At 34.0% G+C, this 14,995-nt stretch overlaps 1 protein-coding gene across 1 annotated transcript in view; it reads right to left on the bottom strand.

Annotated features, from left to right (window-relative positions):
- The window catches only part of LOC149770901 (uncharacterized), a 40,218-nt gene extending 26,536 nt beyond the window's left edge, over positions 1–13,682 (bottom strand). Inside the window, exons 1-3 of the mRNA XM_089948998.1 lie at positions 13,122–13,682; positions 10,413–10,571; positions 3,764–4,424 (exon numbers count right to left, since the gene is read on the bottom strand). Of these exons, the coding sequence (XP_089805124.1) occupies positions 3,764–4,424; positions 10,413–10,571; positions 13,122–13,643 (1,342 nt within the window). The 5' untranslated portion in view covers positions 13,644–13,682. The remainder of the gene's footprint in view (positions 1–3,763; positions 4,425–10,412; positions 10,572–13,121) is intronic.
- Positions 13,683–14,995: the final 1,313 nt, after the last annotated feature.

Raw genomic sequence — 14,995 nt, 5'->3', positions numbered from 1 at the left:
GTGGATACTTGTTAAGAATGATATCACACAGCAAAGTGAATACACCATAATAACTCTGGCATTTTATTTTACTATGACTATTCATCTACCACAAAGAATGAAATTATTCTGAAAAGAATAGAATAATTAGTGGTGTCATTATACAGTGATTTGATTATGGTTCACTTACAAAAACATTTATTAAGTCAACAGGAAACTTTATTCTTCAAGCACTTTTCATGTCATGATTATGTATACTCTTCAGGTATATATATATGCAACATATAATACTTTTATATAAAAACACATTTGCAAAACTGATGAAAACCATTAAACATCCCTCACAGTCCAGGGAATAAAATTTAAAAAAATCAGAAATGCAATCCATACAGGCCTTAGTATCTTGAGCATAAAACAACTAGACAAAGACAATGGACAATTGGCCATCTCATAAGCTCTTCTGGTCTATGATCAATAGAGCTAAAAAGTATGAATCCCAATTTATACATTAATGATTTGAAAATTGTTCACATTTCTAATATAGCTCTTGAATAAGGGGATGTATCTTTCCGATGATTCCCATTACATCAATGACATCACTGTGTTTAGCTATAAACTGGTGGCATTGTTGATTGAAAGGTAACATATTGGAGATGGAACAAACACACACTCAGACACAAACACACACACACACACAGACATGCATATACACAGATACACACATACACACGGGGGCCCCGAGTGGCCAAGTGGTCTAAAGCGCTCTTCGTTACGGATCACTGCCATCTCACCTCTGTCTGCGATGGTTTGAGTCTCGGATTCAGCCAATGTGGGTATGTGAGAAAGCTTGCCAGTAGCTTCTCGTGGGTCAGTGGTTCTTTCCGGGGTTTTCCCAGTTTCTTCCTCCACCATTAATACTGGCTGCCATGTATAGCTTATCGTGTGCTGAAAAATGACGTTAAACCCCACAACAACAACAACAACAGCACATACACACACACACACACACATGCACACAAATTTATGCCATGCTATAATGCACATGACAGCATAATTTATCATGAGGCCCAAGTTGACCTGATGTTGCTCACCTACATTCTACATTGCACTAAAATATCAAATGTAATCAATGTTGGTTGTGGAATGAGTTAGAAGGAACTAATACCCTATCAAATTTGAGTGAAGTTGATCAAGGCATTGAAACCTTAGGTTTCTCTATTTATGGCAATCAAATTGTATTGCAGATTGGTATTAAATAATCTTTTCCAAGACAAAATTCTGATAAAAGGAAAATTTAAACAAATACTTGGTCAAAATTTTGGAACATTTTAAAGATTTTTCTTTTCAATAAATTGAAGCAATCTGAATTCTCTCTCTCTCTCTCCAATTTATTTACATTTTTAATAACATTAGGAGATGATACATTAATAGCATTTCTCTATTTTCAGAAACTGCACCCAAACATCCCAATAAAGATTGCTTTTATAAAAAGCCATTTCTCTAAAGTTATATCAAGTGTGTCATGTGCTATGTATACTGTACAGTTTCTATAGAGACAAAGATGTTAATGTGACATTCTACTATCAATTAGCGTTATTTGCATCATGTACATGCCACAAAAAGGTATCAGTACACTGCCAGGTGTTGATATCGCCATACATGTAACTCACCAGGTATCAGTAAGCTGCCAGGTGGTGTTATCACAGTACATGATGATTCACCAGGTATCAGTAAGCTGCCAGGTGGTGTTATCACAGTACATATAACTCACCAGGTATCAGTAAGCTGCCAGGTGGTGTTATCGCAGTACATGTAACTCACCGGGTATCAGCAAGCTGCCAGGTGGTGTTATTGCAGTACATGTAACTCACCAGGTATTAGTAAGCTGCCAGGTGGTGTTATCACAGTACATATAACTCACCAGGTATCAGTAAGCTGCCAGGTGGTGTTATCGCAGTACATGTAACTCACCGGGTATCAGCAAGCTGCCAGGTGGTGTTATTGCAGTACATGTAACTCACCAGGTATCAGTAAGTTGCCTGGTGGTGTTATAGCAGTACATGTAACTCACCAGGTATCAATAAGCTGGTGGGTAGTCTAGCGGCAGTAACAGAATTTTGCTTATTTTAATGCAATCTGGACTTGTCAAGTGAGTTCCTGATTCAAAGCTGAAATTTCCAAGGCTGAGTTGAAAAGAGATTAAATGTTTTAATCATATACAGAAAAAAACCAATGTACAAATAGTTCATAAAATTATTTTTTATGCAATTGTACTTATTGGTTGTTTGCATTTTCCAAAACTAACTTGAACAGATCCTTGCCTCTTTTGCACATATAGCTAGAGATTTGAGATCTTCAGTTATTTATAATGTTGTCTGATAGGTGAACGTCATACCCTTTTTTCAGACATAGATCTTCTTTTAAAGAAACCTTAAAATAGAGCAATGAAAAGAGGAACAACAGTTTCTACAGGCATGGTGTCAAGATCACTGATAAATCTACATAACAACCAATAGCTCACATTCAATATTTGTCTTTTCACCTGCAATTTAAAACAAAAAGATTGTTTGCCACTTTGAAGATTACAATTATCAACAAATAAGCAAAGCTACAACATGATCACCAAACTACATTATATCTTTACATTTAACAAAGTATATACATTTTATTTTGAACCTCACTCATTCAAATTCAAGTATGTTTGAAATTGAAATTTTTTGAATGAGAGCACTACTGGTATGCATCCTTAATAAATTGGAGCAGTCAAGGCCTAAAATTTAAAAAACTAATTTTGTAGGAAATCCAATGAATCAGGAGTTACCTCCCATGTACCAAGCTGTTACTTTGCTTTTACAGTACTGTTAATGTATGCTGTTTTATGATAATAAATCTTTGTTGACTAATATGCAATGTTTTACATCAGATTAAAAGTTGCCAAATAGTTTTGGCAAATAAATGGTAAATATTGTTAATAACAGCCACATTTCATCAAACATCTATAATATTTGTTAAAATTTTAAAGGTCTTAATATAAGACACTCATTAAAATTAGGTCATTAAGACCCTGAAGTTAATCATAAGCAGACCATTGTCATTTGCATAAAATTAAAATAAAAACAGAACTATGTTGAGATAATATGTCTGGCTCCACTACTCAAATATGTTCAAGATGTCAAGGTCCAAAATGTTCAGAATTTGTTTAAAAAATGGATAACTGCTTTAGTTGTATACAAGCCTAATCAGCTCATCAACATTTTCATAAAAGCTTGTTTCTATATGATCCTTTTTTCAAGATCATGACAACAAAATTCATATTATAAAAAGAAGGAACTATAAAGTTCCAATGTATTTATAGAAATAGGAAAATAAATTAATTTAGTGGCATGAAAATCTAATTAATTTATCTTCAAAAACATAAAAATGTTTAATGCTAATTGTTGACATTATGTTAGTTTTCCCCATTTGTATTAGCAAGGTCCTTATGGAGCATGCCTAAGTACAAAAATTTTAAAATGTATGAAAGCAGAAAAATCAATATAATTGCATGAAAATCTAATGAAGCTATCTACATTGAAATAAAAAACATTTCTATAATGTTTTAAATTGAGCATGAGCAATCTTCTAATATGTATCCCTGGTTATAAATATAATATACATATGTACAGACATATGGAAGGACACATGGATGGGACCAGTTGAAGATATCATGCCCCAAATGCAAGAGATGAGCAAAGTTGTGATGCAGGTAAAAAACAATGTGTATATTTATCTGGTTTTTTCTTACCTTGAGAGACCACAATTTGCTTAGAGAGTTTTCTCACTTTTGAATCCAACTGTCTATGTCTTATGTCACATTTTCTTTTGCCTAATCTAATCTGTCCCTCTGAAAGACCAATCCTAATATTTTGGGAGTCAATATCTTTGTGAATAACCTCCAAGTCTAACTTTTGTGAGTACACATCTTGATGAATACCCTTCACTTCTGACATTTCTTGACGAAGTCCATGTAACTCTGACTTCTGCAGGTCCATATCTTGTTGAAATTCCTGGAACTCTGACTTCTGCAGGTCCATATCTTGATGAAGTCCCTGTACCTCTGACTTCTGCAGGTCCATATCTTGATGAAGTCCCTGTAAGTCTGACTTCTGCAGGTCCATATCTTGTTGAAATTCCTTGAACTCTGACTTCTGCAGGTCCATATCTTGATGAAGTCCCTGTACCTCTGACTTCTGCAGGTCCATATCTTGATGAAGTCCCTTTAAGTCTGACTTCTGAGAGTCCATTTCTTGGTGAAGACCCCTCAAGTCGGACTTATTTGAGTCCATGTCTTGATGAAGTTCCTGTAAGTCATTCTGTAAGTTCTCTATGGCTTCTTCATGAAGTTTCCTCAGAGCTTTTATATCCGATTCCAAATCAAGAAAAACATCTACTGAGGCATCACGTATCTATAATTTATCAAGGAAAAATGTTTTGTATCAGTATGGTATATTTATTGATGACTGAAGAAACACAGCCACAAACATAGATGAAATAATAGTACCCAGTAAACCTAAGATATTCTTTCAGTTTAAGGACCTTTTATCTTGGATTTCTTGGCCCCAAAATCAATAGTGTCTATCTACAAAGTATGATACATGTAACTGTTGATAGCATAGAATTCTAGTTGTGTGGAAACCATTTTCTCCTTTAAGTCACAGGGACCTGGCCTTTGACCTGAACTCAAAAGTTATTTTGTACCTCAAGTGAAAGCTGTCAGCAAAGTTTGGTAACCACAGAGTTTGGAGAATTCAAATTATTGCACAGAAACCATCTTCTTCTTTCAGCCACAGTGACCTTTGACCTTTGACATTTGGACTCCAAAATCAACAATCTTTATCTTACCTATGTGCAAGCCATTCACAATAATGGTACATATAGATGGTAGAGATGTTTAGTTATTGTATTCAGCCCTTTTTTGTCTTTCTGACAGTGACTTTGACCTTGGGATATTTCCCCCAATAATTGATAGTCTTCTTCATTGCCCAGAGTGCAAGACATCTATGGAGTTTGATAACTGTAGCTGGACAAACTAGAGCTACTGTGCAGAAAAAAATTGAAGCAGAAATGGACAATATCACGACATGCAATATATACTCACATATAAGCTCATTTGCGTATAAACTGACCTCCCCCCCAAAGTGAATAAATATAAACAATAAAAAATGCATGACCCGCATATAAGCTGAACCACAAGTATGAGATGATATTAAAAGATACATGCGGTAAGTTCTAAATGCATTTATTTTGCCAAGCTTATAATAGCAAAAATTACATAAATACCCTTCTTGGGGCTGGCATGAAAATTACATAGCAATGGTATAAAAAAAATTGAAAAGTAAAGAAATGTATTTATTTTATGTTTTCTTATTGTTTCTACCTAATTCAGATTTGTGTATAACTTAATGAGACAAGGACAAGAATTGAGCATGGGTTAAAGCAACACTAGCTCTCGTTTGTCTCGATTATTGTTTGTTCTTGCATTATTGCATTAGACTTTTTATATCAGTCCACCAGTAATTTCATTTTTATTTTACCCTGAAATTGTAAATACCAAATGCATTAAAATGTGATCCCAGTATGACAATAACAAACAATAATATGGTTTGATTAAATGCTCGCAATAAGCTAGTGAGCATATGTACATAATGGCACCATTGCATGTACATTGTAGGTTTTTACATGCGCTAAATGAAGTACATCATTGGATTTATATCATGGGTACCAGTGCTCTACATTTAATGAGATCTCCCAAATACAATAATGAAGTTTCAGAAATAAGTTTTGCAAATTATGCTAATACCATAAAAACTGAGTTGCAGTCTGCTTTGATATATGTGACCTTACACTCCGTTTTACAAAACTAATGTAATTGTGCTAATATTACTATAGAAAAGGTATTATACATTAAAATTCTGGTTTAGTTGCCAGTCAAAATTCCCTCGTAACCCAAAGCAGTTTCAGGGTTTTAATCATTAACTGGCCCCTATTGCTGTTGGAAACAATAGACAAATCTGCCAATTCTAAACGAATCAGGTGCAGAAACATCCAGCTTTCCACTGTATGGAAAATTATAATTTTGTTAGGCCAAAACACAAAAGTAAGATATACTGACGATGATCTCAGTTGATCCATATTCAGAATTTTAGCCTTTACTATTACCATTATTTCATGAACATGTCACATTTATGCTGGTTATGTGCCTTGCACAATTGAATGTGTGTTTCTTTTCATAAAGATTACCTCAATTTGTACCATGACTTATATCACTGAAAAAAGTAACTCATGAGCATGTGGATCAACATAAATGAAACAGCGATTACCGACTAGTGGAAGTGTTATCTGGAAGAATGCGATTTGCAATGAATAAAGCACTAAGTTTGGGAATAAACAAGATTAAAGTAATGCTCAAAGCACGATTTGTAAGCACTGTACATTATAGTACAGCCTGGTCTCCTAGGTAAACTCAAACCAGCCAGCAAAATATGAAGTCTTTATTTACCTTTATTTTATTTTGTGTTGGAGAAATCAGAAAATATGCACATGCAAAATAATAACAATAATAATAACATTATAGTAGTTTAAAACAGTTTAGTAAGTGTTGGGACACCAAGAATGTATTTTTTTACAAACATATACATCTTAGGACATGTAAAAAAAAAATTGTCACAAGATTTACGGCATTTATGGTTTAAAAAAATTATCTTAAAAACTTTCACACTCAGACCTTGGCTTGTGGATAAGCCCACCCCCTTCTTCCAGGTTTTTATTTTTCATGAATTATTCAGCATATACATATATTTTGCTTTATGATGGTCATATAAAAGATGAGGAATTATTATGATGTAAAACAATCCAACCTTATGGAAATGGTGACCTGCATAGATTACTGCATTTTTATGGGAAAATATGAACAAATTTTTTTGGATTAATACTGCAGGAGTGTTGTATTCATCAGAGAAAACTAGTTCATATTTTCACACAGAAATGCAATAACCTTTTTATTATATACTCATTTTCTTATTCAACCTAAGGCTTAATTATAAAAAGTACACTATAAAGTACATGTAACTGAATTGATGATATTTTCCAAAATAAATACACAACCATAAAAAAAGGATACAGTAAATATTGTTTATTACATTTTTGGATAAAACATTTCTTCTGCTGAATTCCTAATTACAATGTATTACAAAGGCTTTGTTATAATCTTTCTTTGTTATAAGTTTTAATTTGAGTTTATTTGTGTTAAAGGTCAGAGAAAATTAGCTCGATTATAACAGTTTATATCATAGGATGTGCCAGAGCCAAGTAAAGAGTGGCACTCATTTAAATTAAAAAGGTATACCAAAGATACCAGGTAAAGAAAGACGTGATAATCACAGCTAATTAGTAATCTCTAAACAACAAAGGTGTAAGTTAATAAAAGTGTCATAATTACATTTCATTTACAAATCAGTAATTCAGAATCATGTTTTACTATTCAATGCAATTAAAGCATGACAAAAAAAAAAATTCTTGTAGCTTTTGATCAAATAATTTAAAAATGTCCTTTGGCTATCATTCTATGCAAGCACACTGCAATACATTTTGAAGCCCATCTCTCTTGTGTTTTAAACATTCATCCAAACATATGTGAGGCTGACCAAAATTATTGAGGATGAAATATATATATGTCTGTAATCAATATGAGTGCTTGTGTATGTCATGATGTTTCAACAGCATCTGGTGCAAACTGTTTTGATAAGACTGGGTTTAGTGAGCAAGCTGATGGTGATGTTTCCTTTGATATGGTGCATGGTACACTGCACCTGCTTGGGTGTGGTAACAAGGATGTTGATTTTTTGGATTATGCTAATTCTGACTGTGACATTGTCACATGTGCTATACCAAAAATTGAAGATAGCATTTGTGAAATTAGTAATTGCTGGGAAGTGCCCAATTTTCTGCTACAAGAAGTGACGAGGATGGTGATGACAGGACTTAGGTTTTGTACCAGGAGTCGATGAGATTCTATACAAGCCCTGAGTGAAACGCCTGATATTTATTGTGAGATTCTGCATGTCACTGAAAGACATCTTAACAGAATATAGAATTCATATAATTTGGAAGAGAAAAAACCATGAAATATGTTCTTTAAAGAAACATTTTTTTGTACTGAATACATTTTAAATAACAGTTTACAGTCTAAAATTATGCATGAAGTTCCAAAACTTATGATAAAAAAAGTAATAAACTAGAGAAAAATTAAATTAAAAAACTCACAATCTAATTGAAAGCTGCTGAGCCAAATCTCCACAAGCAGCCAAATGTTTTAGTCCAAGAATATTACTGAACACTTTGTAATTCCAGTGAATAAGAATTTCAATAAATAAATAGATCCATATTTAAAAAATGATCAGAACAATAAGACTGATTTCACTTTAGATAGTAAGGCAAAAATGAATAATCCTTAAGTAAACAAGTTTATATAACAGTCCATTTGACCTAGGATGCTATTACCTTTTTCTGGAAATAATCTGTCAACTTAATGAAAGAAAAAAAATCTAGAACTTTCTAATATCTGAATCATGACTATCTTTAACTCAAACTGAAGTAAACATGTTTACAATTAATAGTGATCTAAATATTTATTATATAATCATACAGAAATATTAGCTATGTATCATGTTGTTTACAAAATAAATGTAACCGGTTAGGTAAACTATTAACTTGATTTTGGACTAAGGTCAGTCAGAAAATACAGATAAACATGACGTATACTCATTTAAGCCAACAAACAATACAAATTAAATATCAATAACAATGTCTGAACTCAAGGGTGTCACTGTGCCACTGGCAAATGTGGCCTAGGTAAAACAGGTGCCTGTAGAGCAGGAAATCCAGCAGATCCTCCAGAAGATGCTTGTCATATAAACAGGAGGGAAAAGGACAGTGGTCAAACAAGATAGTGATTTCAACAAATTTGTCAAGACTCATGACCTGCAGCTATTCATGCACAAATGTGGGCTTAGACACTGAAAATTCAGTGCTAAGTAGATAATACATCATACCATGATTTTCCATATGGCCACTGAGATGGCCATACTGGACATCAGATAATTTAGGTCCAGATAGACATCATAAGATGTCATTAGTGGATGCCCATTTTATATGATGAATATTTGATGAGGAGTAGTTATAACAACATTTCTTTCAAGATGGTCACTGTGTTGGCCATATTAGAAGTCCAAGCAGCACCGAAGTGTGAATGTTTGTGTATAGTTTCATCGCAATCATCCAAATAGTCTAGTTTAGGACAAGGTATGACAACAGTCTTGTTCTGATGGATAGGACTATGGACAATGGACAGCAAGTCATCCAATAAGCTAAAAATCAATGCAAGTGAAAGCATACAATCCATACATTTTTAAAAGTAATCCAAAGAAATCAGCAAATAATATAACATTGCTTACACCACTAACATTTTCTTTATTTCACTGTAAGTTTGTTTACATTTTCTAAATAAAAATTCTTCTGTACAAGACAAGTTACTCTTTGGTACAAAACACTTCACTTGCTTACTCAATGGATTCACCTGAACAATCCCTGGTTAAATGCAATATACATTTCTTCTTTCACAATGTGTAATCTGGGACATAAGGTGGCGCTCTACAGTTTCGTATTTTGCATAGGGTTAGTATTTTAAAGAAAGAGAATTTCCCCGGCTTTCCTCACTGGTTATACTGGCTATTTAAAAAAGACCTTGTATATCTTAGGTATAATTCAAAGAACCTTTAATTCCCTTTATTTTGGTATATGATTGATGGGTATAATATGGGTTATAGAGTATACAGCTTGGCCTTACTCCAGATGTGCACCTTTCAAAAAAGTGCTAGCTCCACTTGGTCATTTTCACTTCCTGAACTTCAGAGGTAAATTGTATAAAAATGAGCTGATAACTTTTTTTACATTTTATATATTTGGTAATTCATTCATTGCACTTTCAGAAGCTGGCATTGTTTAGTCTGGCAAAATTCATTTTCCCTATTTTATTAGCTGCTATGGATAGTGTACTTTAATTCAGGATGATTTTTTTAGCACAAGGGAGCATTCATTTTAGTTAGCAGTGTTTAAATCATGTACAATTTCCAAAAGTACAATATCCAAAGAAATATCGTCCATATTACATTAATGTAGCATAGAGGTATGCCACTATTCTCTCCATTGTACATGTTTAAAATGCAAACAACTTCACCTTACATACATCACTCTCTCAAAAGTACATAATAACTGGTGAGTGCCACCAATGCATAATTTCTCTACAGTGAAAAAACCCAACTCTTTCAAATCAAAGAGTAATCAAGGGAGATAATAATATGAAAGTGCTTTTTCCATCCATAAGTAAGGTACCATACCTTTTTGATGTCAGAAACAGCAGCTATACAGTCTGGTAAAGAATGAAGATGGACAGGATCTTCAAGTAAATCTATGATTTCCTGTATGCATTTCCTCATTTCTGTATCAGTCAGCTTCATCTGGGGAGCATGCATAATGGTGTTCCTCACATCTGATACCTAATTGTAAAAATAACTGTCCTTCAATCATAAATGTAATCGATATAAAAAATGAATAAAAACTTGTGTATTGGAAATAGTACATCCTTACTACATATTTGATTCTCCCTAAGCAGGTACTAGATGCAGATTATTGACCAATGGATCTCAATGGCCTTGACCTTTGGACAAGATATGTGGTTTTGAATTAAATTTAATGTGCAGAAACTATTATTTTTTTTATTGACTTTGCATGACCATTACCTCTGAATATGTAGGTTTTATTTATTACCATAAGAGCAGAAAAGGCCCAAAAGGTCAAGGAACTTACTCTAGAACAAAAATAATTATGCAAAACATATTTTACTTTGTATCACAATGACCTCAACATTCAATAATCTGACCTAAATTGATAGACCTCCCCCATCCCTTTGGTATGAGCCCACCACATTTTATGTAAAGGTACATGATGTAGCACTAAATTATTATCAAAAGGAACTTTTCTTGCTTCAGTCACTGTGATGTTTACCTTTTATAAATTAATATGCTTCTTTCTCACCAATTATATGCAAGGCATCCAGAAACTTTGGTGAGGGTATTATATATAACTAAATTTTGTATGAAGAAACTATTTTTTTTTTTCATACAGGAAGTCAGTTCAATCTTCCTTAACCAAAGTGCAGACCATCAGCAATGTTTGGTACAAGGTATATGAAAAAGAACTAATGTTGTGTGGAAACCATTTTTTTTTCACCAAATTTATCTCAATCAATGACCTTGATCTCTGACCCCAAACTGTTAGTCTTTTTCCAGACCCCAACTGCATGCTATACACAAATTATTTTAACTATACCAAGTAGAAATCTTCAGTTATTGTGCCAAAGACATTTTTTCTCTTTTAATTTCAGTGACCTTGGCCTTCAAGCCTCTGAATCCAAAATTTATAGGTCTCATTCTTACCCAGGTGCAAGACACCCAGACAATATATTCATTGTAGATGATGGAACAACTAGAGTTAATGTTTCTTTCACTCACAGCAACTTTGACCTTTGATATTTGGACCCCAAAATGAATTGGTTTCTTTCTACAATGATTAAGACCACTCTGGTGGCCTACTGGTCAGAGCATCCACCTCAGATGCAGGAGGTCACGGGTTCAAACTCTGCCTGGATCAGACCAAAGACTTCTAAGAATGGTACTAACAGCTGCCTCACACCTCATAAGGCACTCAGCATTAAAAGGTTAGTGTTAGGAATGGTCGGCCTGGTGTCAGGATGTGACTGGGTGGGACATCATGCAACATGTCTACGGCATGATGCTCCAGTGCTAGACATAAACTGCCACACTGCTGTCATCATAGCAAATATGGCTGAAAAATTGTTAAAGCTACCTTAAAAATCCAAATCACACACACACCCACCATAAGTACAAACCATCCAGAAAAATTGGTAACTGTACATCTTGGACTAATAGAACTATTCTGTATAAACAAAATTGGGAACAGACAAGAAGATGGATGGACAAAATCATACAACACACTAGTCATTATGGTGACCATATAATAATACTAACGAATGAAAATTATAAGATCTCCTTTGAAAAAAAAAGATGCTTACTGTAAAAAGAAATTGAAAATAGTCAAGCTACTGTTGACCCATGGAAGAGACATTCATTTTTGTTTACTGGACTAACATTTTTTTTTAAATCATGCTGGTCAATATACTATTAGTTTCTATCACAACAATTTCTACATGCTTATATATCAGGCAGACTATGAATAAAAACATGATGAGATCTACTTCAAGAAAAAGATGCTTACTGTAAAAAGAAACTGAAAATAGTCAAGTTACACACTGAACAGACATTTCAACATGTATATATCAGCAACACTAAACAAACTGTGTGTAAAATTGTGCATCCAACAAAAGAGAGAAAGTATCCTAAAACCTGAAATGCATCAATAGGTCAGGTACTACTTGTATGGTTGTAAGCCCAAGTCAAAATGGCGGATACTGGCAATCTGAATTCATTCAACAGGTTCTGGCAGCATCATGACATCTTTGCTACCCAACAGTTGTATGGAATGAAACATCTCCACTAATACCCAGGGATGGTAATTTCCATTTCAAAAGTTATCATACGTAACAAATTCCTCATCTTGGATGAAATATGTGAAATCTCTGCCATGTACTTTATGTGGATATTTTGACAAATATCATGCAACACACCATAAAATACTTGATAATAATCTTTCAAAAATGTTAAATGCAATGTGTACCAGAGTTTTCTTATATATACAAGTCTGATATCACCAATGCATATTCTTTCAAATGTAATTTGACTTCTCACAAAATAAGTGCCAACCCTTAATTTACATTTAGCAAATTTTCTACTGGGCCTCATGTGACCAAGTGGTTTAAGTTGTTTGCCTTTACACATCACTGACATCTAATTCAGATCTCAGATTTTTTAATTTGATAAGCAAGATGGCTGCTGGATTTAACTGGACAGCTTAAATAACAATGTGTTATTAAGCTAGTTAGACACAAATTTTCAAATTTCAAAACTTACCTTGTGTGTCTGTGGAATTCCTGCAGTTGAGAAAAATCTATGAAAGTGTTTACAATTTGCCATCAGCGTTAGCAGTGCCTGGGCATCACTCTCACTGGGGTCTGTGTTGGTTGGTTTCTGGCCCCTGGGCATAAAGGCTTTAGCACACTCCCAAGCATTGTAGGCCCAGGAGGTCACATCACAGTTGCTCCAGAAGATTCTATCTGAACGGGGATTAACAAATAGATTAAGCAACTCTGTCAACCAATCATGACAAAGTGCTGGGCAAGGGACCATATAGAATCCCCAGGCTTTTGTGCGTTTATGTTGTTTAATATCACTAGCCTTACAGCTTGTGCATTGAGTGTGTTGAACAGTTGTACCACTATATATTGTATTTATCAGGTACTTGTGCATCAGGTTGACCTCATTTCTGACAAAGGAGTGGAGACCTCTCTTCATGTAACAGAGGGCCATTCCCACCTTCAGCCAATTTCTGTAGCCTGGATCTTTAACATCCTGACCAGGAGAACTTGCTGCCATTTTCTCCAGTGGATGTTACTTAACAGACATAAACAGGTCCTTTACCTAAAGAAGATGAAACATCAATAAATTAGAATATGCTCCCACATATACTGAATGGTAGAAATTGCTGTTGTCAAAATATACCGTGCATGTCATATCACAGTGGCACATCTGGTGGGACATGTCCCTATGAAACTTCCCTCCACCCCAAGACCATCGGGTCTATAACAAAATCCGAACAGTTTATCATTCTGTCCCTAATGAGTGGTCATCCTTCTCTAACTCCACCTCTGTGTACCTTTAAAACTCATTATCTAAAGGTGCAGATGAGTTACTTTCTCAGAATGAAACATTCCCCAGGATTCATATTTATTTTTTGATAAAAACTTTTGTGTTTTACTTCATATTTTAGAGCTACTAAATTTCAGTCTCTCACAATGCTGTATGGATGGATAGGTAGGTAGCTAGCTTAGGTAAGTGGGCAACATTTTAGATCAAACTCAGCACAACAGTGAGATAAAATTGAAAAAATTCAAAATTGATCATAAAAAGTATAGATGAAAAACAAAACCTTAAGATATAAAACATACAGTGTTAAAATTCTGCAAAATGAAACATGTAAATTTTGTTAAAATTTGCTATATGAACTGCAAACCAAGATTTTCTCAGGTGGTACATCATCATACAGTTTCTTCATGCAGTTCACTTAATAATACTTCTATCTCACACATTTCGTGAAATTCTGATGTATTTTTTCAAGTTTCTAAAATTAACTACCGTATATACTCGAGTATAAGCTGAAGAATTTAGAAAAAATAAAGGCCTGGAAAAAGGCGGGTGTCGGCTTATCCACGCCAAGGTCTAAACTTGAAACTATTTAAGTTCTTTTTGTTGACTACTGAAATGACTGTCAATCTTGGGACACAAAAAAATAATTTTTTCCATGTCCTAAGACTTATACGTATGTGAACAAAAAAATACATTTTGAGTGTCCCAACACTTAATTAAACTGTTATAAACTACTATGTTTGATTGTGTTATTAGTTTGCATGTACTTATTTTCTGATTTCTCCTACATGAAATTAAATAAAGGTAAGTAAAGACTTCATAATTCACAGACCAGTTCAAGTTAGCCTGGCTGACCAGGATGTACTTTACTGCACAATACTTACACAGTGCAAATCATGATTAGTGTCACTTAAATCCTTGTTTATTCCCAAACATATCAGATGCAGATTTTGTTTAATTCATTGTTTGACAAAATTGAATTCTTCCAGATAATATTAATTATATGTACGTAGCTGTTTCATTTACAATGACCCTGAAACACCCACACACTACTTCTTCAATGATATAATCAATCTAACAAT

Source organism: Sinohyriopsis cumingii, unplaced genomic scaffold (genome assembly GCF_028554795.1).
Source record: "Sinohyriopsis cumingii isolate HCF-2022 unplaced genomic scaffold, ASM2855479v2 utg002228l, whole genome shotgun sequence".
Classification (NCBI taxonomy): Eukaryota; Metazoa; Mollusca; class Bivalvia; order Unionida; family Unionidae; genus Sinohyriopsis; species Sinohyriopsis cumingii.
This window is presented reverse-complemented; position numbering and strand designations above follow the sequence as displayed.